Source organism: Parasteatoda tepidariorum, chromosome 5 (assembly GCF_043381705.1).
Source record: "Parasteatoda tepidariorum isolate YZ-2023 chromosome 5, CAS_Ptep_4.0, whole genome shotgun sequence".
Classification (NCBI taxonomy): domain Eukaryota; kingdom Metazoa; phylum Arthropoda; class Arachnida; order Araneae; family Theridiidae; genus Parasteatoda; species Parasteatoda tepidariorum.
The window spans coordinates 65,671,094-65,697,507 of record NC_092208.1 but is presented as its reverse complement, the minus strand read 5'-3'; the positions used below and the strand labels follow the sequence as shown (position 1 = coordinate 65,697,507).

At 27.9% G+C, this 26,414-nt stretch overlaps 2 protein-coding genes across 2 annotated transcripts in view; both read left to right on the top strand.

Annotated features, from left to right (window-relative positions):
* The first annotated feature begins 3,722 nt into the window (after positions 1 to 3,722).
* The window catches only part of LOC107449971 (laminin subunit alpha-1), a 106,876-nt gene continuing 84,184 nt past the window's right edge, over positions 3,723 to 26,414 (top strand). The window contains exons 1-5 of the mRNA XM_071181550.1: positions 3,723 to 4,505; positions 18,530 to 18,650; positions 22,467 to 22,626; positions 23,976 to 24,218; positions 24,879 to 24,938. Of these exons, the coding sequence (XP_071037651.1) occupies positions 4,352 to 4,505; positions 18,530 to 18,650; positions 22,467 to 22,626; positions 23,976 to 24,218; positions 24,879 to 24,938 (738 nt within the window). The 5' untranslated portion in view covers positions 3,723 to 4,351. The remainder of the gene's footprint in view (positions 4,506 to 18,529; positions 18,651 to 22,466; positions 22,627 to 23,975; positions 24,219 to 24,878; positions 24,939 to 26,414) is intronic.
* LOC107449979 (acyl-CoA-binding domain-containing protein anorexia) lies at positions 10,722 to 16,266 on the top strand. Its single transcript, XM_016065673.4, has one exon. It carries the CDS (start codon positions 12,232 to 12,234, stop codon positions 12,976 to 12,978), a length of 747 nt encoding a protein of 248 aa, XP_015921159.1. The 5' UTR covers positions 10,722 to 12,231; the 3' UTR covers positions 12,979 to 16,266.

The window sequence follows — 26,414 nt, the reverse complement described above, 5'->3', positions numbered from 1 at the left end:
TGATATTTAAATTGAAAAAAGTCTATGGATTCAATCCAAGTTATCATAGAATTTGAAAGGGGAAAAAAGGAAAACTAAACTTATAAACAATGCAAAAATATGCGAGTCATGAAAATATTTTTTTATTAAAGAATGGATATTTTATCGACAGAGTTAATGACATCTGAAACCTTTAAGATAAGAAACATAAGAAAAAAAATTCATACATCATAAATTCTTATTTTCATGCTTGTTTTCTACATACAGAAAAAAAATTTGTTTATTACAATTTAAATAACATAATTATATAGTTGTATTAGTTAAATATTAGTTGAACTTTCAACTAATTCAGTTTATCATTAGTATTATTTTAATTTGAGAAGTTTTAGTCAACACGAATATTAACAAATTAAGTTAGTTTTTCTAAGGTTTAAATTTCTAGAGAAAATTTTAATGATGAATGTAATAAAAATCACATGTGAAATACAACTTTGAAACTAAGGAATAAAAATTAACTACCTTATTAAGAGATCAATAGAAATTGAAAAACGATATTAAAAATAACGAAAATTATGAATCAGTTTCAAAAATTATGACAGAAAACATAAATGAAATAACAAATAAAACCGAACTAATAATAATTTTTTTTATCAAGGAATAAAATTCTTATTGATAGATCTGAAAACTAGTATAACAATTCAAAAATAATGATATTTGTAATTTTAAATATTTAGAAAAAAAACTTTCATAAATATTAAATTTTTATTTTCATGTTGTTTTCTTAATGCAGAAAATATTTAGTTTATTATAATTTAAATTAACACAGTACATATTATTGTATTTGCTAAACATAACATTAGTTGAACATTTGTATAATTACATCATTATTATTTTTAGTTTGCGAAGTTCTATAGTCAACACAGTTTTTACAAATAAAATTAAATTTTCTTAGATTAACATTTTTAGCAAAACTTTTTATTATTATTGCAGTAATCAATATTGCAATTTAAACTCAACTGTGAAACTAAAGAATTAAATTCAACAGCTGTATAATAAAAATCAGTAGAAATTAAAAAAACAATATTAAATACCATGAAAATAATGAATCGTTTCAAAAAATTATGATGAAATTTCGCTTTATAAATAGGGTGACCAGACGTCCCCGATTTCCGGGGATTGTCCCCGGCGAGGACCTCGTGTCCAGGGCCTGATTACCGGAAAGGCACAGGAAGCATGTGCTTCCCCTGTAAAATTCTAGGGGGGCCCCCAAATGACTGAAATTAAGGGCCCAATTTCTTACTTTTTGCAACAAAAAAAATTAATAATAAAAGAAATAAGAAGAAAAAAAAATTACTCCAACAAAAACTCTATGAAAGAAAAAAAATGGGATGCTTTGTGTTGTTTTGCCGCTAGTAAACAAATTGGCATAAAAAAAGAGACTAATCTTGCAAAGAACCTTTAGTATAACAACAAGTAATTTTATAATTTAATTTACTGAAATATTTAAATTTTGTTAATATATGTGCTAGCTACTCCCTCAGGTTTTTGTTACTATAAAGCACGTAAAGAAGGGTCCAACATGATTGCATAAGATCTCTGTACATCCTTTCTAAGGTTCTGATAGTTTTCACATGATTCTTGTCTCTTTAAAATGCATTGTTTATGGGCGAAAAATATCAAAAGTTTCTTTTGCTCAAGTTAGGGGGGCCCCAAAATCCTATTATGCTTCCCCTATTTTCAGAGTTTAATCGGGTCCTGCTCGTGTCCCCGGTCTGTTTGCGTCCCCGGTTTTGTCCCCGGTTATAAAATTGAAAAATTTTGTGTAAAATATTTGATAAAAATATGTTATATGTAATTTTTATTTTCTCAAAAATTTTCATACAAATTAATGTAAGCATTGAAAATTAAATATAAACTAGNCTTTTTTATCAGTCCATTAAAAATTACTTTTTATAGTATGTATTTTGTTGTATGTTATGTAAGTAAAAACATTAATAATGGTTTACAATTGTACAATCATAGAATATAAAATGAACAAAAATTCAATAATAATTGGAATAAAAAACTATTACTTGATAACATTTATAAGTTCTTCAATAATGTATAATTTTTTTAATATGATTTTTAAAAATGTAAAAAAAAGTCTATTTATTTAACCGCAGGCGATAGCCGAATAAATTATCTACACTCAATCAAATTTCTATCATTACAACATAATTCGATTAGGAGAAATAAAACATTACATCAAAGAAAATATGAATGAGTGTTTATCAAATGCTTGTAAAGCATAAAAAGCTTTTCGAACGTCAAATTTAGTAAAATGTTATCACAGCTAAGCTTTTTAAGTTGATGTTTTTTTAGGTCATGTAATATTTTTAATCAGCTTAACCAAGAATAAAACACATGAATGGCGACATGGTTCCGGTATTTAGTCGTAGTTAACAGGAAAACGAAGTTTAGATGAAACAACCAGATTGTGTTTCAATTTATAACTAACTCTAGGAACGCCTACTTAACCTTGGTTAGTTTAGCTGAAAAATAATGATTAATATAACAGTTTGGAAGACTGCCGATTACGTTTGACATTATTTAACATTATTATGACAGCTTTTTTAACATTATTTTTTCTATTTAATATTCTAAATTTAATGAAAGTCATCCACATTAACACCTACATAAAGTAGGATAATCGTGTTTACGCTGTCAATAACTGAGATTAAAATTTAAGATTAATGAGTAGATTTTGATCAATTTTGATTCAAAATTATTATTCTAATATTCAGGTTTCAATGTAATATAATATTCATATTTTAGTATGATATTCAAGTTTGAATTATAAATAAAATTCCTAATATTCTATATTTATACATATGTTAAATTTAACTAATATAAGTATGAAAAGCAGATTCATACACTCTTTTGAATAAATCCATATTTCATTCCATTCATTCTTCATTTAAAAAGTTCTAACTTATGTAATTAAAATAAAACTGTTGAGTGTATGTACAAATTATAAATTAGTTCATGATATTTTCTTGTGTTTGTTTATTCACATCAGATAACAGATTTTTGTTTTTTTTGTTTGACGATCTGTATTAACCTGGCATGATAGAAAATTAATTGACCAAAAATATAAATTCATCTTATATTTATTCGACTTAATTTTATAATACACATAGAAGTAAATAAACAATTAAAAACATCGGCATAATAACACTGTCATGCAATATTATAAATAGCACTTTAATAAAATTTATTGATGATAATTTTATAAAAAACTTTTTTTATTATATCGAATGTTTAGTTTTTAATTCTCTGAATAAAGTCATTGACAAGTTCAGTAATTTTTTTTTCAATGTTAATGATAAAATCAATAGATTTTTAAATTAGTTTTTATTTTTGTAATTTAGACAAAGTCAGGGAGAAATTCTTACTCGCCTAAGCTGCAAGTTCGTTTGCGAAACGTAATGAGAAAAAGTGAATCAGTTAAAAGTGAAAATAGTTAATCATCCTTTTTACCTTTAACCTTTTTATTTGCTCAGAGTCCGGATAAAATAAAATAAACAAATAGATTTTCTTCTTCTTCTTCTTTTTTTTTTTAACTGAAAGCTCGACTTGAAGTGGCCACTTGAATTAAAAAGCAGTGAAAGTATAACTTGTTTCCCGCCAAGACCGGCTATCTAGTCCCCACCCTCCCCATCTACCATTACACACTTGTTGCTTCTCTGCCACACTAAAAACGCGGATAGTAGAATAGAGTTGGTAGAGTGTCGAGGAACTCTGAGAGAGCAATGTTACGTTCATTCAGGAAAAAAAAAAAATTAATTCTACTTGCCTGGCTGTGATTCTTTTGGTTTCGTTGTGTGTGGTCAGCTATATCATTTGTGCTGTCTTGACGGAAATAGTGTAAATCAAACATGCGTTCAGATAAGGACGATACAAATGCATTTTCCTCTTGATTAAATTTTGGAGATCGTTTGCTAAAACTTAAGTTATTCACTACAAAAAGTTTAGATGAACAGTACATGAAGTTTAATTTATCGTTTGCTTATTTGATTCTGAGGATAATCTAACATGGAGAAGAAAAAGTGACTCATGTTGTGATCAATGAAAATGGAGCTTAAGTCTTTTTCGAAAAACAAAATTGCGTTTTTTGATATATTTTAATTTTTAAAAATGAATTTTTATAGTTTGAAGTCTAACAGAAGAATTTCAAAAATGTGGAATGTCATCAAATAGTTCTCATTAATGTGGACCTGGTGTATTGAAAGATGATAATTTTTGATGCCTTTTTGTGAAATTAAAAGTGTGCTTTTTAATTGAACTCAGTGATAATTTTCATGAATTTTATTATAGTTCCTGGAACTCCAGTATGCTTAATTTTCATTTTTCATACATCAACCTTACTATATTAATAATGTGTCTTGTAGCGTATGGTCGTGTGTCTAGGAAAGGCAAACGTTATTATAATAGGACGTTTTATGAAAATCAATATTATTACTCTCTGGATAATTCGTGGGATTCTGGTAAGTTAGAATTTTATTTCGAATTTTCAACAGTTCAACTCTGTTAGATATTTATGCTAGTTTATAAAAATACACTTTAAAATACAAAATAACTACATTGGTTCTTTATTATTATTATTTTTAATTATTCATGTATTATGGGTAGCATTTTCGAACATCAATTTTATGTTTGCTTTGGCTGGCAGAAAAAATTTAAATTTTGATGTATAATTGTAGGGTAAAAAACAGTAATTGTGAGTAATCTGCCTATAATTGTTTAAAGATTTTGTACTGTGTTAAAATATAATGATTATGGTAGTTAGCGTGTAACAAAATTTTATTTCTAAAGATTAGTATACATAAAAATAAATGATACATAAAGTTCACATTCATTTTAGGTGTGGACAGCCTACTTAAGTTACACTACATTATTTGTTTAATTTGCGAAAACATCTAAAACATTTGAAGGAGCTAAGAATGTGTACATAAATTGTACTTGAATTTTTATTTATATTTTTTATAGCTTTGCTGAAATTTGAAATTGTATCATTTCATTTATTAGTGCATCAGGGGAACAGTTTAATTTTATTTGCTAAATGAAATTGTCGAAATGAAATAACACCGATAAATTGTTGTTTGTTACCTAAAAGAATATAAATCTCTTAAATCTATATTAATATGAATAAATCTCTTGCAGTTTAAAGAAGTTAGAATTTTTTAAATATGTATTTAAAATAATGAAATGCTTTAGTGACTTCACAGTGCCTAACTTTTTCTCGACCCCAGTTACCTCATTTGAGGTTCAAACAAGTAATAAAAGGACATTTTTTTTGTTTAAAACTGTTTTTTATTTTATTAATTTCGACCGCGTGTCCTAGACTCTCACTTTCTTTATACAACGTTTTAGCCTAATAATTATAGCGAAAAATAAATTATTAAATAAATAAAAATTCGAAATTAATACCCAAGGTATTTTTTTTTTTAACAAAAATCTTTGTTGTGTTATTATAAATGATGCCTGAAAACTTTCCTTTCTGCGCTTCTCCCTTTTTTTGAAGAAAATGAGGGTGATTTGAGGGAGGAAATTGAATTTCTTTTAGACAAGTAAGTGAAACATTGTATCCGATAGGTTTTTTTTTCTTTTTATACGGTAAGTTTTTTCACTGTTAGAAGTTATTTAATCGTTTTATCCACAGCAGAGTTCTCCCTGGGAATAAAAAAGAACAAGGTGCTTTTACATAAAAAGGCCCTTTGAATTTTAAAAGGGCACTCACGTACCACCGTCAAAATTTATGAAAATGTGCCATATTATGTAATAACTGATTTTGATCCTCAATGTTTAAATTACCCTTTAATACTATTTTAAGTGTATATTTCACAAAGTAATTCGCGTCCATTATGAAAATAATAGAAGAAATTGAAGCTGTTGAAAAATAATTAAAGGTAAGCTAAAGGACAATCTCTGTGTCTAAATTTTCTTCAAGAAAAAAAAAATAAATAAATAAAAAAAAAATAATTAATTTATTTACAACTTTATTACTTTGTTATATTTTAAACTGAAAGTTATGACAAAATTAACATATAAAAGTGCATTTTCAAATAAAAGGAATTTATTAATAGTAAATAATAGTAAAATTTAAAATCACTAAAAAATTCAAATTTCCCTCCCCCCAAAGAAAAGATGTGAATATCTCTGGGGCCAAATATCATGCGAATTTTAACTATATAACTGGACAATATAAGAAAAATCTTACTAAAATGAAGTAGTGAAATTAAAAATTAAAGTAAAATAATTATCAATAACTTAATAAATCAGAAGTGGATATGAAACTAAATAAACATGTGGTTAAAAAAACAACCTTTTCCTGAAAAAATAAAATAAAAAAGGCAGTGTTTTTAGGGGATGGTGGCTTATTTTTACAAAAAGGGCAAGGAGGGAGCTTTTAGAAAGATCAAAGGGGTAGGCCTCTCTCTCTTCTAAAAACGTCACTATATACAGAAAGTACAAAATTATACTTGTACCTATTTGTGCATCTGATATTTCTGTCGAAACAAGTGAGTAATTGTTTCCTAAGTATTTTATCACATTGAATCGATTGAAACTACATTAATCAATAAAACGAACAGTTCAAAATTTGCAAGAATTTTTATGTGTAAAATGTTCTATATTTCATATGACAAAAATAAATTTTTTACTTTGATATCTGGGGGGTATCTGAAAATGTCATGCCATTTTTCTATGTTGGTTATCATTCTGAATTAAGTGATAAAATTCGAGTAATTAGTATAAATAGTTTTTAAAGTTATGAGAGGTTTCTTCCCGATAAATGCAATTCAAAAATGGTACTCTTCATACAAAAAAAAAAAAAAAAAAAAAAAATTTACAAATATTAACCTTTGTGACTCGTGTTTTTTCTCATTCGATTGAGCTAGAAAAAAAGCTTAGTGGTGGAAAATCTACTTTTCCGAACAGTATTGTAAAATGCTTAAATAAGTGCAAGTACAAAGTTGTACTTTTCGTGCCTAAAACCTATTTTATCTTGTCGATTACTATTTTATCTCATTTGATTTAGCATGAAAAATACATAGAAAATAATGCTTTTTTTGTTTAGATATCAATAGCAAATGCGTAAACAGGTACAGGTACTAATAAATTGTACTTTTCGTTCTTTAATCTCCACTATTCGTTATTTAATCTCCACACTTCTAAACTATTAGTTTGGTCATCTCGGGATTGGTTTCATGCAATTCAGTGTGAAAAAATGCATCTGAAGCAGCGCCTCACTTACCTCTCTAGAAGAAATTAATTTCTTCCCCTCTAATCTTTCCCGATTTCGCTAAAAAAAAAGAAGGAAAAAAAAAGGAAAGCTTAGAGGAGTGAGAGTGGGGGAGTTTTTAGGTATTAGGTATTTAGGTGAGTTTTTAGGTATAATAACATAAAGATTTCTGAGTAAAATCTTGGGTATTAATTTTTCTGAAGAAAAATTCTAATTTTACTGGACTATACTGGATATCACACTCGCTAAATTTCTTCAACTTTCAACTGTTTGCTTTAGCAGGATGTGTGTTGCTAATGAATTTTACATTGTATTACAGTGCGCGAAATAGGGAACTAATTTTTAAGTAAGCAATTAAAAAACAAATTAAGACATTACCTTTGGCAGCACAAAAAATGTGTATTTTAGTTAGCTACTACTATCAAGAGGGATTTCACGCAATGACACGAGAACGAGTAACACAGGTTTGTTAATCTGTTAAGATTTACATAAAATTTTCTAGTACTAAACAGAAATATCCAGATGACCTTTTAAATAACACCGTAAAGACATCAATTCGTTCAAAATAATCTCCCTTTCTCCAAAATAATCTCCCTTTTTCCTACTAGTGTCTCTCTCTGTGCGGATGAACAAACTTTGTCAGAAAAGTAAATAAGGAGAAAAAAAAACTTATATACCTGTATTTTATCGAAAGTTGCAGAAAAAAAAGTGTAATCCGATATTTGCAGGTGTTCTTACTTTCTTTTTAATATTTTCTTTGAGCACAAATTTTTGATGGAGTTCTAAAAGAATGTGAGAATCAAACGATCAAATTTCTGAAGATTTATGTGTTTTTTAATTCATATATGTTTAACCTCGAAGTGAATTGAGCGAGGTCCGCGAAGAGATGTAAAAACAATGCCGTTAACCTTTCTAGATGTGTTAAAATAATCTATAGAAATCGTGAAATGTATCGCTTAAGAACACCTGCAGGTGCAGCTTTTTGATGCTTAAATTATTTTTCTTTTTTTTTAAAAAAAAGGAGTGGCTTATAAAAAAATGACTTATTGCAATGACTGAAGAAAGAGAGTCGAAATTGCCACTATTGCCTCTAATTCGCAAATATGCATACGCCTTCAAAATGTAGATAATGATCAAAAAAGTGGTCTGACTCATTTAATAACAATTTTTTTTGTCTTATAAATATACATTACCTTTTTATATATTTTTTTTATTTACGGCCGTGAATTGTCTCTTAGTTTAATGGATAACATGTCGGGCTTCTTGTTAATCATTCTCCTTTTCATTATTGTAGATCATTTTCCCCAGCCATATTTTTGCATTTTATTCGACGCACTGCCATTATTTTACCATAATTTATTACTTCAATTAATTCCAGTGGAGATAATAAGCTCCCAAAAGAAATTAAATTGTTACATAATTAAGTAGCTACAGTCAGCTATACTGATTTGTGTTCCTTGCAGCAAATAAGAATCTTAAATTTGTTTACAAGCATAAATAAATTATATATGTATTTAACTTTGTTCTGTCGATATCTACAAAATCTCCATATCTGTTTGTTTTATTTCCTGGAAATAATTACACATGAGTTTCTTGAAATGCAGTGTAGGAATTTTTCAGATGTCTCTGTGAATTTTTTAATTAGCTTCTAAAGATAATTATTTTTTTTATTTTCTATCAAAATTAACAATCGTAAGGGCCGCCGACGCTGTTATGAATGTTGAATTCACTTTACATTTTGTTTGTTGCAATTGTTTGGTAAAAACTATAAGCAGGGGTTTGTTCAGACATTTTGTGAAAGGTCCGTTTTTGTAAAATTGTGAAAAATTACTCGTAATTCGTGAATATAAAATAAGCGTTAAGTCACATTCTTTCAACCAGGGTTCTGCTTTTGTGAATTTGTACAAATAGGGTCCTGTTATTGCAAAAATCTTTTTCAAGGAGTTTTTAAATTGTAAAGAGATACAAGATTATGCTCAACACTAAAAATTATAATAAAAAAAAATTTATTTTAAAAAATAAACAGCAATTGCTGCTACTAAATTAGAGATGCAACTTACAAATATTTGGTATTTAGCCTTTACTGCTGAACGCAGAATATTCATTCCGGACGTTTAAATGAAGAAGCGTCTGCTGAAGACAAAACTTAGTTTGTTTACATCTGTCTTTCTTCCCCCCCCACTCCCCTGGGAAGGGTTTATTCGATTAACAAAACAATAATGAAGATAAACAAATTTGTGAAGGGTCCGTTTTTAAGATTTAGAAAAGATATTTTGGGAAAGGTCCGTTAACAGACCCAAATTTCTTCCAAACAGACTTAGAAAATTGAAAGTATAAAGGTGTGTAGAATATACAGGGAGTACATTGGAATAGGAAAAAAAAAAAAGAAAAAAAAAGAAAAAGCTGGATAATTATTGACAGTTAAACTTGTTGGGGAAAAAAATACCATGTTTGGTCAATGTGTAGCCCGCTGAAATGCAACTACGTGGTTGAAATTTGACGATTTTTATTTTTGAATTTAATCCATATTTTATTACGAAATTCTTATTTGTTCGAAAATTATTGCAAATTTAAGTGTTTTTTTTCCTTAATTTTTTTCCAGCTTTTTTGTTTCAAATATTAAATGTTTATCAACTGTAAGTAGTTCATTTATTTCCCACGAGATATTTATTTTATAAACTCGTGTTTGAGTAGATGTCAATCAAAAATAGCAAAGAGAGAGATTACGTATTGCTATATTTATACTGAAATTAAAAAATAAATAAATAAGTAAAAATTAATAAGGAACAATAAAATCCGTTTTCTATTTGAATTATTATAAGTTTCGTCAACAAATAAAATTACTTCTAATTTATTTCTTCTTGTAGAGTAACACATTCTGTATTCTTTAGATTAAGAAAATTTTTATTTTTCATTTTCAAATAATTATTTTTGAAATCCCGTTAATTCTTTATTTCGTTATGATTAACATGTTAACAAAATGTTCTTACATAAAGCAATTAAGAGGTTTGGCGGGCAGAGTCTTCTAGTTTTATTACAAAATCGATCTATTTGATTTGTGAATCGTGTACACTTTTTTTAAAATCGAAATACAAACATATTATTCTGTCGAATGTCTGTAGCTTGTAAGTTTTTCATTAGTCATTCAATGGAATGCCCAAGCAATGTGTGAAATCGTTTCATACTTTTCCGATGTGCCATGTCATTCAATAGAATTTCAAGAATGTGAAATATTAATTTTGCATCTTAGCTGGTTGATAGGTGTTAAAATGCCGGATTTCATACATTAACCGCGATACATACTTAAGTAAAATTTTAAAAAATCGATTAAATTGTAACTTCATGAAAACGACCTGGAAATCGGCCATATCAAAATTTAATATCGCCATACATCATCAGAAGAAAAGAAAAAGCGAAGATAGTTATATTTTTTTTCAATTTTACTAATATGCATTGCATTGGTTAATAGTTTTGTGACCCAAATTTTATTTATAAACAATTCAGATACCATCATATTCGATGGGTATGGTTATTGAAAAAAAGCCCAACATTATAGTATTAAGTATTCATCATTATCGATAGTGATATTGTCGTATTTGTTAATACCCCCGATACCGTAATACCCCCGATATTATCGTATTCAATTTTATCATTGTTTGTGATTATTATGATATCTCCGTTGTTGATAATAAACGCAAGAATGGTATAGTCACTAACGCTAAAGTACTTTTTAAACTATCGTTACCTCGGTTTTTATAATGTACCGATATTTCTCGAAATATTAATTAATTGCGCAGTTCTAGAAGTCGGAATGATAGTTTCTGAGATAGTATTATAATAGTAAGATGTTTTAATGAGATTCTAATATTTCGCTCATTTCGCTTAAACAATTTCACTTGCACATTTCGTTTGACATTTAAATTTACATTGTTTAAAATACAAATTAGTGGACTGCGAATTGGCATATTTTATTAAATCTGATATAGTAATTGAAATTAATGATTCAAAGCTTTTATGTAACATTCTGGCTATTTTTCAAAATAGCTTTATTAATAATAAAACTCATGAACATTCTATAAATTAGATATTTCCTTTCCCTAAAATTAAAATACACTAAATATAATTCTCCCCTAATTTAACTACAGTGTTTTTGTTTGTTTGTTTTGTTATTGTGCACTAATGCTGACATTTTTATTCTTATGAAGAAGTGTTTTAAAACGTAGTTAGTCTTAGAAATTTCCTTTCCCCCCTTTTTTTAAACATATTTCCCCCCTTTACAATAAACATATTTCATAATTTATTAACAAAAAGCGAATTTAATTTTTTATTTTGTATAGATTTTATTTTGTATATTTCTTCATTCTTTTCCGTTTTTGAAAAGATGTTGATTATTAAAAGTTTATATCCATTAAATAAAAATAGGTTTTTGTTTTTACTAACGATACTGAAAGTTAAAATATTTCATGTTAAATAAAAATAGATTACAAGAAAAAAAACATTTATTTAGAGAATTTTTTTAATTTTATAAAATAATTTGATAATTAATTTGTCGTAAAATTAACTTTGAATTTCTTTTTAGACATATTAATTAATTAATTTTATTATTTCAATACGAAAAATTTTACTTAATAAAAAGAAACGAAGAAGCTCCATACATAGAATATTTTCCGCTCTAGAAGATAATGGTAAGGGAAGAAGAGAAGCAAGATGATTGGGAATGAGAGATAGAAATGTTTGACTTTTCTTGTCATTCCTGTACTTCAAAAACGCTGGTAGATGGCGCCAGCTTATTATCCTATTGATTTCTTGTTGAAGTTTTTTTTTTTCTTCTTTTCTTTTTAATGTTGGCAACAAAATATTACTTGACTGTTTGTTTACACGACTGTTAAAGAGAAGTGGATATTTCGGATCTGATTTATTTCCTTTTATATAATATCTATATTTCTCTTTCAAAATTATAATTCTCCGCCATGGAAGAAACTGATTTCGCCGGCGACGAAAATTCTGTGGAAGAAACTTTTCAGCGTGCTATAGATTTTGTTACTGGTAATGCGTCAGTGATGCAACAAGACGATCTGTTATATCTTTACGGACGTTACAAACAAGCACTATGTGGCCCTTGCAAAGAACCGATGCCGGGAATTTTAAAATTTAAGAGTCGGAGTAAGTGGACATCGTGGCATAACTTAGGAAACATGTCAAAAGAGGAAGCCATGCAGCAATACATAGATTGTGTCACCAATGTCAGTAGTGATTGGGACTCGAATCCTAAAGAGTCAGCTAAGAAATCCCGGATCGGACCTGTCAATAGCTCGTACCTTAAAACCGACCCTGAAATCAAAGAAGAGTTGAAAACTGCTTTTGACTTTGTGAAAGAAGGAAACTTAAATCAAATTAAATTGCTCTTGTCATCAAATTCTGCCATCAAAGATTCTCTTGATGAAAACGGCTTAACTCTTTTGCATTGGGCTTGTGACAGGGGTCATGTTGAGATTGCCAATTACTTAGTATCATCTTGTGGGATAGATGTAGATTGCCAGGACACAGATGGGCAGACACCATTACATTATGCATCATCTTGTGGACATGAGGAAGTTATTAACTTCCTTTTAAAAAATGGAGCCTCGGTTGACATTTATGATGTTGATGGTTTGTCACCTGCTGATGTAGCTTATAATACATCAATCAAAGAGATACTTTTAAATAAACATGTGTGAAGATTTTATATTTATAATAATGTGGGTAATTTATGTTTAATGAAATGAATTCAAAGATGTTGAGAAATGGCTGATTTAATGTTCAAGAATGAATTTACGTGTTATAAATAAGCTACTCGATAATTGAGTTTATTTAAATCGTTATAATAACATACTGTTATTATATTGCCAATTGAAATAAAATGTTTTTATTCTTAAATTCTGTCATCAGATTCTGAGGTAACTGACTAGTCAGAGTCTTTGTGTTATACTTATGATGAGGGTCATGTTAATATTGCCAATTACTTAATATCATCATGAACTATCAATGCAAATTAGAGACAAATATGGGCAAAATTTTTAGTTTGGTTTAAGATAGATCCTCTTGTGGCAGATTGATGTTTTATCATCTGCAGATGTAATACATTAGATTGTCAGTGGTCTGGGAATGGTTTTTGGGCCAGTAATCAATGTGAAGGGATGGTATAATGTTTTGTCTTTAGTTTCATATTTTGTTCTGAGTTATTGCCTAAAAATTGCATAGTTCATCCTAAATGTAAACCCTATTCATTCTTTGTATTATAATTTTTCATTAAAATTTACTTAATTTTTGACAAAAAATCTAATTGAGACAGATAAATGGACGAGTGACAAAGTGTACAAACTAGTGATATCTTTTAGTCCATGGATCAGTGTCTAAATTTTCTTAATTTCTATTTCTGCATCAATCAAAGAAATGCCTTTAAATAACGAAGAAAAAAAAATCTGAGAACTATCTATATAATATGGATTCAGGGAATAATTAACATGTACTAAAAAAGGCATTGTATGTTTACAAATTAAGTCTATTGAAGTTGTTAATAGCTAATATTCAGAGGATATATTTATTGAGTGTTTTATTTATTATCACAGTGCAAATTAATATTGTCTGTAAATTGTTCTGTAATTTAATTTTTAGGTAATGTAAAAAAGTTATAGTACTTCTTGATTTTCACAGCAACCGCTGCTAGAACGGATGCCAAGAAAAATGCCAAGTTAGAATTATTCGCAATTAGTTTTTGTCCTCCATATCTCCGCGATTGCATTCAATATTAAATCAAACAGCTTGTCTTTCCCATAGGATTTTCCTCACATGAATTCTTCAAAATATGAAGATGACAAGTGGTGCCTCTTTGCCTTTTGCTCCTAATATAAAAAAGGGTATTTTTTGCTGACAATTTTTTATAATTTACCTCCACAATCTTTTCTTTACTTAGAATTTCATTTATCACCCATATTTGATAGCGAGGTAGTACCTCTTTTTCCTGGAGAAAAGAAGTGGCATCATTCTCACTCGGTGAATTAAAAATAGTCAAGCCAATAGCCCATTGTGCAGCTCTAGTGCGACGTAAATGTACAACAACCTAAAAATAGTCAAATTTTTTTTCTTTCCAATGTTTTAAATGGAGAAAATTAAATTACTATATCACGTGGTTGGAATGCAAAGCCTAAATGGAAGTGCGGTCGCTGTGAAAATCAAGTAGTACTGAAATTATTTGAAACTATCTCAAAAATTGTTCATTTGTTAAAATCTTAAGAGAATGTATATAAAGGTTATGGCTCTTTTTATTTTGAGAAACTTAAACTTGCTCAAGTCATTTTTTATGGCCAATTTCTAGTCGGAAAGCTTTGTGATAAGCCTTGAAAAAAAATTATTGTTGAATGATAAATTTAACATCTTAACCTTATAAGGTTTAGTTATTGAATTGTGTTTGTTATAACCATTTTATTTTCATTTTAAAAATTAAACTTGATAATGCTGCCATATTCTGTTCTATCGTAATTTTAAACCGAATTTATATTCAACAGTTAGCTTAAGTTGCATGGTATTAAAAATCATTGATAAGTTATATTTGTCATTGTGCTGTATGATATGAGAAGTTTAACTTGTCATTTTTTAAAAATAGTTAGAAGATTCTTAAAATAATGTTTTGTTGTTGTTACTAATTCCACTTGCCAATGCCAGCAAGCCTACTATGGAAATCAAAGCGAAGGGTGCATTTCTTGTTTTTAATGACGCCATCTATGGCATGTTAAATCTGTCGAGTCGCAAAGTCCTCCATGTTCCCATTACAATTCAGTACCTCTGGGCATACTGCTCCTTGAGTTTCCTTGTCTTTTTGATTGGTTCAAAATTACAAGGCTATGGAGTTGAACATTAGTAGTCGTAAACCCAAAATTGGGTCGGCTGTTCAACGGGTGCAAATAAATTCAACTGTCTTTATTTTTTGTATGTTGTTAAAAATAAATAAATAGTTGAATGTACCTACTTCTGACTAATTAAAAGGTACTTGAATTATTCAAAGCTATATAAATTATGCAAACTGTTTAGCATTGAAAGAAAGTGATTGTTGAAATTTTTTTATTATTCATTATATCAAAATTATAAATGTTCATAATATGTACTAATGTTTCTAATTTTGCAACTACTGTTTATAAATTGCAAATGAATGTTAGATGTATAGATAATTTAATGTGTTAATTTATGCAGTTTTATTTGATTAAATTTTCTGTCCTTTGTTGAGAATGATGTAATAGTATTGAATTGTAATTTATGATAACTAATTGTGTCAGGCGAAGTTTGGTCAAATCCAAGCTTCATTGCCATTGTATGTAACTTGCAGTTATTTATGTTATTTAATTCAGGTAAGCTTTTATCATTGCATTTAACTTCTGAAACAAAATTAAAAATGCAGAAAAAAACTTAGCTATCAAGAAGAAAATCAATTTGCTCAGAAATTTTAATGATCCTTATTCATATATTTTAAAATTTGTTGATCATTTTGGTACAGAGATTTTTGGTTTATACCTAGTTGACAGATAAGTACACTATATTCATTAAAAGTACTAATAGTTAAGTAACAGTCAGTTAATATATATATATTTTTTTAAAGTTACGATTAGTGCTTCCCACTAACATTCATTTCAGAATTTAGGACAAGCGAAAAAATTTCTGCTTTAAATATTTTTCAACCATTTATTTTTGATTTTTTTCTATTTTAAATATATAAAATCAAATTGTTATTTTAAGTTATCATAGCATATGTATTAATTAATGATGGGAATCTAATCAAAATAATTGATTAAAAGTATCTTTCGTAAGTTTATGTGAAGTTGATATTCAAAAAAATATTTTGGTTTAATTTTGTAAAATAATTATTTATCCTGTAAGCAAATAAACGACAGCTATACAATGATTGTAACTTATAATTATCCACAAAGCATCTAAGTGTGAAAAAAATATTGTAAATAAAACCATATTTCTAAGTACTTGTTTTTGTGTTTTGATTAATTTCTATTGGTGTAAAATACAAATATTGATATGTTCGGGTTGATTTATCCATTGATGATTTCTGCCAATAATGTCTTAAGTTTTTAAGTTAATTAACATTCATTGCTAATCGTGAGAGAATTTTTATTTTTAAATAAAGTTTTGCATTTAGCTTATTCTTAGAAACGCAGAGCTGCCAATTATCGTGTTTTAATAAGGGTATCTCAGAGAGGGTGTGATAGTTCCAGAAATGTTAGTCATTTATTTCAATTAACTGTCATTGCAACCATGATGAATTCAGTTACTAAACCAAGGGTTAGTCTTATCATTCTTTAGTTTAATATAAACAATATAAATTGTCTTTGAAATAGTTACTCCAGTCTTGCTTTAATATTTACATTTGCTAAATAATATACATTGTTAGTTCTTCTGTGGCATAATTTCTTTCAGTAAAACAACAGTTAAGGCTTTACAAAATTTTTTCAATGAACTTTATGTAACTTTTTTGTAAGAAACTAATTTTTGAATTTGTTTTTAACGTTTTGTTATTTAGTTAGATAATTTTTAGTTAAATCTCTAACTTAAATTTGAACTGATCATGCTTTAATAAAAATAAATAATAAAAAATGGTGTGTCAAAAAATTTAAATTCTTTTATACCTACTCCTAGAAGTTTTCATTATATAATTTTGCAGTGTTTTCTCTAAATTTACTGAAGTAACTTTGAAGACCTTATTACATGTTACTACTCACTAGTACTACATTTATTTGTACTCACAGATGTAATTAGTTTTTATTCTCGTAAATTAGGTTTTTCGAACTAATAATTGGTTGCAAGGCTGAATTCTGCTAATTGTCCAGTCGAAGGCCATATTTGATCCCAGGGCCACATCCCTCAAGTCTTCAAACAATATTTTTATTGGCCTTCTGGAAAAATTTTTTATATAGTATTATTTCTTAGTATTTTTTATTTTCAGAAAGCCTAGATTTCCTATGTAGGTTATTTATGAAACCTAATTTTTTTTTCCTTTATTTTGAATATTTGAACTATTTATCAACAAGAATGTAATAATTTCTAACTTTGTTCACTATTTTGAAAAACTTTCTCAAATTGGCATAGAAGTAAGTACCACCAGAAACTAGCTGAGAACATGCAATGAATCTTTTTCTTTTTGTACTTTTTTATAATGATGAAACAGAATATTATCAGTAGAATAAAGTTATAATTGAAATTATTATCTAGCTGACATATACTGGGTGGCAAAAATAAAAACTTTGCCAGAAAATATTGTTAGATGTATATCAGTATTTAACTGATATGCCTGTTACTAAGATTTGTCTTATTTTGACTGATTTCTTCTGTTTTGTCATTTTGGCTAAAATGATTTTATTTGTGGAAATTCGGTTTAAATTATATTAAGCTATAAGTAGGTGCAAACCTTATTGTAGTTATTATTGAGCTATGAAATTTTCCTGAATAAAACATGAAAAATTTGGTTAACTTTTTATTTTTACTGTATTTTTATATTTACTTAACTAAAAAAAAAAATCCTTTTTCCATTTTATACTTTTTTTAGATTTGAGAATTTACAGAGATATTCTTTCTGGCATTTGTTATTAATGCTAAACTTCAGACTTGCTGATCACTTTTTAAGTCATTAATTTAAATATTTTTTTAAAATTATCCTTTAAACTGTTTAAATATTTATATCTATGTGAAAACTGGACTTGGAATGATTTGGCTCTTGTTTGATACTAAATATTTAGCTAAATAATAATCCTATGTGAAAAACTAAGAAAAGTAACCAGGTTGATAATAAAAAGAAAAACTCACTGTTAAAGGGTTAATTAAAGAAATTTTAATGGAAAAAAATTGAGTTTTGTAATTTTTAATTAAATTATACTCTGGCATCTAAATCAGTTGACAGATTAATTAAAACTACTCAAAATACGTATCTATATTGCCATTTGTAAAGAATAACATAAACGTCTATTGTCTTCAAAGAACGGTCATTATTAATAATTACTGAGGTGAAATCAAATTATATTTAAGATACAGAAATTTTATAAAAAGAATTTAAACTGGTTATATCTTCCCATTTTTTCTACTTTTAAAAACTTTTATTTATGAACTAAATGTTGATGTGAAAATGTAATTTGATTTAATTTATCATTGATGAGAATAGTGAGAAAAGTTTATCATAATGTACTAAAACTAATTTAATTGGTTTAGTTACTTAAAATTTTTTGTTTCATTTTTCAGAAAGAGGGTTATTTCCATCTGTAAATAATTTGGCTCTAAATGCCATAATTAGTGCAAATGCTACTTGTGGAGAATCAGGTCCTGAAGTCTATTGTAAACTAGTCGAACATGTTTTTATGAGGTTTGTTTTCTTTTTCTATTGTTAAAATTCTATTTCATTCATATTTATAACTCATAAAATATAAATTTGTATTTTAGAGGAAAATAAAACCATCTTATGATAAATGAATAATTGATTAAAATTTACTAGTTGTTTACAAGGTGTGGCTATTAAATAACCAGACTGTGGCTTCCACGGTTGAACTAAGCATATGCTGAAAGTGTTTGACCAAAAGCTGCGTTGATAGAATCTTTTCTCTTCTGAACGTGCACCTCATGTGAGGGTGAACAATTTAGTCTGGCCGAGTTCTTCGTTTGCATAAAAGCTGTTTTTTTGCTGGGGAAAAAAATAAATGTAATAATAAAGCTATGACTTGTGAAATTGCACATGAAGCTTGGAAAAAGCACTACTGAAACTTATCTGGCATTATAAGAAGTGTTTAGCTATGAATGTTTTGGGTCCAAGTTTTAGTGGTTAAAGCGTTTTTAAAATGGCCAAGAAAATTCTGATGTTGAACGTATGTCACGATGTATACGATGTCATGTATGGCTCGCCCTTTCCATATCAAACAGGAATGATGCCTTTTATGATGTTCTGTCTGTTCATTCATTCAATAAAGCTCATCATTTAGTTATTTATTTGTTTTGAAGTTTTCTAAATCATTAAATTTGTTGCTTTTTTAAATATTTTCTGTGATTTTTTTTCTTTCATTTTACGGACTGCTAATGCAGTGAAACTTCAATAACACTAAGTGTCATTGAAATCTAGAAATACTTCGAGCTGTCGAAATTTAGACTAATTGATAACTGAATAAAATTTGTTATTTTAAGACAATAACAGAGAAAATGAAAATCAATATTCTCCATTAAAGGAAATAGCTTTTTTCAAACACTCAAAAGGAATTTATTAACATTTAAAGTAAATATATACAACATTTTAATTCCAGTCTTAAAAACAGTTACAAAATTAGTAATAATACATTTTAAATCTTTCGAAAGAGGTCTATAATTTTCTTTTATTTCTTATTTTGTACTATTCTTTTACCCAATAAATTCTCTTTAATGTTCAGAGCACTAAATACCTCATCTTGAACACTTGACTGTGCCTGAATATATGAACAAAGAGTTTTTGCTGCTGTGAGAACCTGATGATATGCTATAGGAGGAATAATTTTAGAATCCAATTTTTCATCATTCCAATCCTCACAATCTGCATTATCTTTTTCTTTATTAATGGTTAGAAAAATATTTGACTCTGATAAACATTCAGTCATTTCAAAATTTTCATCTACTTTGACAAAAGTGTTAAAATCAATAGGCATCCAAAGAAAAACAATTCTGGAATTTCTCTTATAATTCTGGTTCAATTTTTTCTTTTCCTGATTTTCTTTATTTTGGTTTGAATCAGGTGAGATGAATTGAGCATTGCAGTAGCTATTTGAACTTGTACTTACCTTTACCTCTTCCTGGAATTTCTGAATAATCACAATGGCTTCGAGAAGATTGATATCAAGAATTTCTTTTTCTGCTTTAATGTTTCTGATTACTCGCTGGACACATTTTTTTTTGTTATAGGTTATTTATTTTGGTATTAGGTATTGCTTGTTTTGTTTAATTTGGTATAGTTTTTTTTTTATAATACCTTGCTGTTGTTGTGTTGGGAGGATGAAGCTTATCTTAATAGTTTGCAAATTTTAAGTCATTTTAGGATGGGCTGGATGATATTCAATGAATAATAAAATATTTCTCCTTTCACACTGAAATTTGCAGTCACGTTTTGATAGCCATTCTTCAGAAATTGCACTTGTCATCCATGCCTTTTTGTTGTATTCACAATTTTGGACGAGAATTTAATGCCAAAAAAACATCTTGGTTTCGCCAATTTTCCAATCACTAGTAACTTTAACTACTCTGAGGCAGTCATATTCCCGCTTTCACAGTTATTCTTTCCTAATTTCTTTTTCTCCCAACAGCACATCTCCTCTTTTAAAGTTTTAAGTATTTTTGAGTAAGCATTTTTAAAAAAAAAGACTAGTTTCATCTGCAATAAAGAGATCTTCAGAATTGTAGCTCGCTGGCAAAGATGGTAACACATTGTGAAGGTGATTTTCACAGTCAACTTAGCTACATTCGCACTTTCATTGGACCTTCATTTGCACGTTTCCATTTTTCATTCTAAATTTGTCAAACAATCCAGTACTTGCTTAAAAAGACCTAGTTCCCATTTCTTTTGAAAATTTTTCTCGTATTGAAAATGGCATTGTATGAAACCACCTTGAAGAGGAATGTTTCTCACAATTGTTTTACCCATTCAAACATAGCATTCTCCAGTTCGGGAGAACTTGATTGTTTCAAACGTTTCCTTGCAGATGTTTGATGCAACTTTTCAACTCCTTTCCTTATTTTACCTTTTCTTCCATAATCGGCGAAATAGTGTTTTAAAGACTTCTGAATTCCGCAGCGATTTCTTTTTTCTTCTATCGCCCTTTTCGCTTCCTCGATTTCTCTTAAGACGCTTTAAGTTTTTTAAATCTCTCTTTTTTTTATTTTAAGCTTTAGTAAAATTTTAAATCAATACTAATTTTACGCTGCTGCTCAAAAACCCTTATCAAAAGACCAGCAAAAGTAAACAGCTATACTAAAGCAGAAATCAGAATTCTCCCCCAAAATATGTGCTAGAATGATACAACTGCACATGATCAAAGGTTACTTATAACTATATGTTTATATCCTGAACTCATTGCACCATTTCTCACATCCCAAACAAAAGAGTAGGAATAAACATTTAAGCTTAAGACTCAGAAATTAAAATTAGGGACTCTCATTATACAAAAAGGAAAACAAAAGTTTCTTCGAATTATTGAAAAAAATCGACTTATCGAACTGTAAGTGATGTTAAAAAATTCGAAGTTGAAGCCAATATTTTTGCCAGAGTTTCAAAAATAGTTAGAATTATCAAGACTTTTAGCTATAGACATTCCAGTAATAGAAGTTTGACTGGTATTTGTATAATCTCCTGTTAATTTTTGTAATTTTAAAATTTTTTTATTTACTTCTAATGGCAAGGCAAAACAAAATATCCAAAAGACAAAAGTTTATGATGACAAAAGTAACAAGGAAAAACAATTGTGAAGGCGAGCTAAGTAATTTTCTTAAAACTTCCAGTCTTTCAGTGAAGCACTTTTTCTGAGTTGTCAGAATGTGAAGTACATTAACAGAGTTCAACTCATTAGATCTGCTCATTAGATCTTGACTCATTAGATCTGCAGAATTGCAAAGAGGGCAGCGAGTTTTTAAAATATTTCAATGCAATGGAAATTGTCTGCCAGGCTGTCATCTTCAGTAAGAAATGGAAACCATGTTACTGATGTAGATTTCTCGGGGTTGCTTAGAGATTCTTAGCATTTAGTTTCATTGGAAACCTCATAAGTTTTATCTTAATTTTTCTCAACTAAGTTAAAGTTATGTTATAAGTTTTAACTTAAAATTTTGGTTCCCTCGTAAATTAATTTTTTTTGTCTTTTTTATATTATGCGAGGAAAATGTGATGCTTAATTCAGTTTCAACACATTTTTTGGTATTAAATACCTCAAGGATTCTGTGTTCATAAAACAGTATTGACTAACTTTTTATATTTTGTTATTATTTATAATTTTTGTCTTTTGTGTATCATTTTGCTTATAATATCATCGATTCACCAGTAAAAGTTTTGTTTTCTATAATATTTATCTATTCTGTACTACATTGGCTTACCAAGTAATATTTTATAGGTATTTTATCACTCATAGGTTTTTCTCCTCAACTATTTAATTTTTATTAAAATTTTTCTTTTGAATAGAGAACCTCAATGTGGTGTATGTGATGCCCGTAGCAATAATACCGAACATAGGCACCCTATCATAAATGCTATTGATGGCACCAATAAATGGTGGAAAAGTCCTACCCTTCAAAATGGAAAGCGTTTTGAGTGGGTCACAATAACTTTAGATTTGAAGCAGGTAAAATTAATATTTTGTGGAATTAAATTATATTATGACAAGCACAATTAATATTTTAAAATAATTTTGAGTTTTTATCAGTTTTTGTAAGTTACTAAGATATATGTTTTAAAGATATCTATTTATTTATTTTACATTATTGTAAAGTGATTTAATTAACACATATAATGTTTCTCTGTCTTCGATGTCTCTGATTTCAATGTTTTGTTTTCTAACTCAGTTGCTTAAGATATATGATAAATTTCTGTAGGTATATGATATATACTGACAGATATATGATATGATATATAAGATTAAGATATATTTCTGTCGGTGAAAAAGTATTAAAGAGTCTTTTAATGTTCTTTAAATTAAAATTGAAAAAAAAAAGTTTTAGGATTTTACTGTGTAATTAAACCTTCTTTTACTAACTTTTAAGTTTTCTTTTTTATTTACATGTTAATTAGAATAAAGTTGATTTTCTTTTGCTTGTACTGAGCTCTTCCTTTTTTTTTTCTTTCAAAAATCAACTTTTCTAATCCAATTGTTTTCTAATTTTTTTTTCTTTCATTTCACTAACTTAAAAAAATGTACTTGCCACCGTAGTTCTTTTTCTTTAAAAAAGTAAAAATTCTAAAAAATTGCTTAAAAACTAGTTTAACAGTGTGATAAACTTGTCTAAATTATTTGTAATTATCATGAGTGACAAATTTAGTTGATTTCAGAGTAGCATAAGATCGTATTTGGAGAACTGAATTGTTTTATCAGCTAAAAATCTTCTGAATTGGTGGGAAAATGCTCCAATGGTTTAAAAGTGAATTAAAAACAAGTCTTTTCAATGTTTACATTAATGATCTTCCTTAGAAAATTAAAAAAAATAAAGGACATTGAATGTGCTTTATATGCTGATGACCTAGTACTATGGACTTCAGCATCTAGAAAACACTGCAATAAAATGGGACTTAGGATCAATCAGGCTTTAAAAGCTTTTTTAAATGGTCAACAGAAAGTCAAATGGAAGTAAATATTGACAAAACCAATGAATCTACAACCAACTGAAATGAACTTGATATATAATGTGTATCACTAGTGTCCAAAAAACAGAGGAAGTTACTTATTTAAGAGTGAAATTTGATAAAAGCTCAGTTGATATTAAAATGTGTTTTAAAAATTATCTATTTCATATAATAAGCATACATGTATAGTTCCTTTTTGCCATCTAATATGCTGACATAAAAATCTCAATTTTTATTGTAAAATGGTCGTGATGATATTTCTATTTTGCATAGTAAATAGTTTTATGGTTAAAATATATTGTTGAATTTCAATTATAAATATGCACTTTTTAAAATTTAAATTTGAAATTTCAGATGTTTCAGATAGCCTATATTATTGTTAAAGCTGCTATTTCTCCAAGACCAGGGAACTGGATTTTGGAACGTTCCAAAGATGGTTTGATTTATAAACCATGGCAGTATTATGCCATTAATGACGCTGAATGTTACGAGGCATTTGGGATTCGACCTACAATGGGAAAACCCAGATATAGAAGCGATGATGAAGTCATATGCACATCATATTATTCAAAGCTTAATCCTCTGGACGGTGGTGAAGTATGAAATGATAACATCACATCATTTATTGACATATCTCTTGTTTGCATAATAAATTTTTTTTCTGTTCTACATTTTAAATATTTTTGACGGTGTCATTCACACACAATGTCAGTACTAGAGTTGGAGTATTGCGAATTATGAATATTTTTTTAATATTGAATTATAATGTTCCAAAGTGTATTCCCGCAACATATCAGGAATGCCATATCTTACGATAAGGGAATCGGGAATGCCTTATTTCACAATTATTATAGACAATGATAAATATTGAATAGAATAATATTGTGATCATTACATAACCTAATACAGATATTTTATCATTACATATCTTAACGCAGATATTATATTTTATCATCAGTTAGACATTTGTTCTATTTGCTAATAAAAATTAATTTTATTGATTTTTATTATAATTTTACTTATAAAGTTTTGATTTAATTTATGAATTTAATTTTTTAAATTAAAATTCAAGCAATTAATTTTTTTTAAAAGGTTAGAAAAAGTTTGCATCTCAAACACACTATGTTATGATAGTTATTATAACTTATTAACACACATTTTTTTCTTATTGCGTTGCATATATTTTATTTTGGAGTTATATTATGTTTTCATAATATGAAATAATAAATTAATTTGTGCTTCTTCATTTATTCTTAGATTCATACTTCTCTAGTCAATGGTAGGCCTGGTGCTGAAGATCCTAGTGATACCTTAAGAGTATGTATATTATTTAATATACAGTATTTTTGCCAAATATTCAAATTTCTATCATACCTTAACACTATATCTAGTATATTTCATCAGCTTATTTATTGCATTTCAACAGCATATCTCTAATATATTTCAACATCATATCTAGTATTTATTATCTGTTGTTATTGCAATGCATTTTAACAGTGACAGGGTGCATAGCATCTTTAAAATGTGCTTAAAGGTGCTTATTTCTGATTTATATTTTGTAAAAGCCCTTAAAGGTGCCAGTGTTTTCATCGCAGAAAAAAAATGGGTGAGAATTTCTCACTCTATCTCAAAAGCAGGGTGAGATTTCAAAAAGTTTAGTGAGATTTCTAAAAATTTAAAAANCAATTGTTTAAAAAACACACACACACACACAAAGAGACTTGGAAAAGAAATCATTTCTTTAATTTAAATACATTTTTAACATCTTCTAATTTTTAAAGCATTAAATATTTTTGCTTCACATCATATGGAAAATGTTCTGCGTCTACTTTTTCATCAGCTATTCTCATTAGGTTGCTCAAATGCGTATTTGTTTCATTTTGATCGTTTCTACCCACATTTGTTTCATTTTAATTTGTCCGTTTCGGAGTGGAAGATATTGCCTTTACAAGGTATTTGTCCATCTTACATTAATGCGCAAAAAATGTGAACGTCTTACATGAAGAAACCTTACCTACGGTAAACACGTGGTTGCAGAGAAATGCATTCTGAAAGAGGTTCCTTGGTTCGGAGAGATGGTGTTCTGTTGTTCTTAAACGTTCTGAACAATACTGGTAAATAGGGAAGCTAGATAATGGGAAAGAGGGTGAAAATAATGAAAGAATCCAGGAAGTAAAGTGAAACAGATTTTATTCTAAATGGCGCAATGAGAAATTTTTTTCAAAATGCGAGAAATTCGCGAATTTTGAAATTGGTTTATAGACTGCACGAATTTCTCGCGGTAATAATTTTTTAATGCCAGAAAAGAAAAAAATATGCGAGATTCTGACGTTCTCGCGCTGTAGTGAAAACACTGGGTGCTTTTTTTAACCAGGGTTTGTAAAATGTGCTTAATTTTCTATTTTTTAAGTTTTATAAAAATATTTTTGAATTTTATAAATTATTTATGTTTATAAATTAAGAACTTTAAACGATGGAAGAAAAATTTTTTTGTTACTGCACAGATCCTAATTATGAATTTTTTTTGGAAAGTGATTAGAAATATTTTTTGGGAGCTTAAAAAGTACTTAAAAGGTGCATATTTTTTGTTGAAAAATCTGGCTATGCACCCTGCGTGAATATATTTCATTATTTTAATTTAGATATTTTTGTACAAATAATATTTTTCATTAATTAATCAAAATTAATTAATGATAGTAATCCTTGAGATACTTTTAGACTCAGAATTATATTTTTTTGTGGAAATCACTTACTATATTCAAATTTGTAAGTGTAAATTAAAAACTTTTGTAT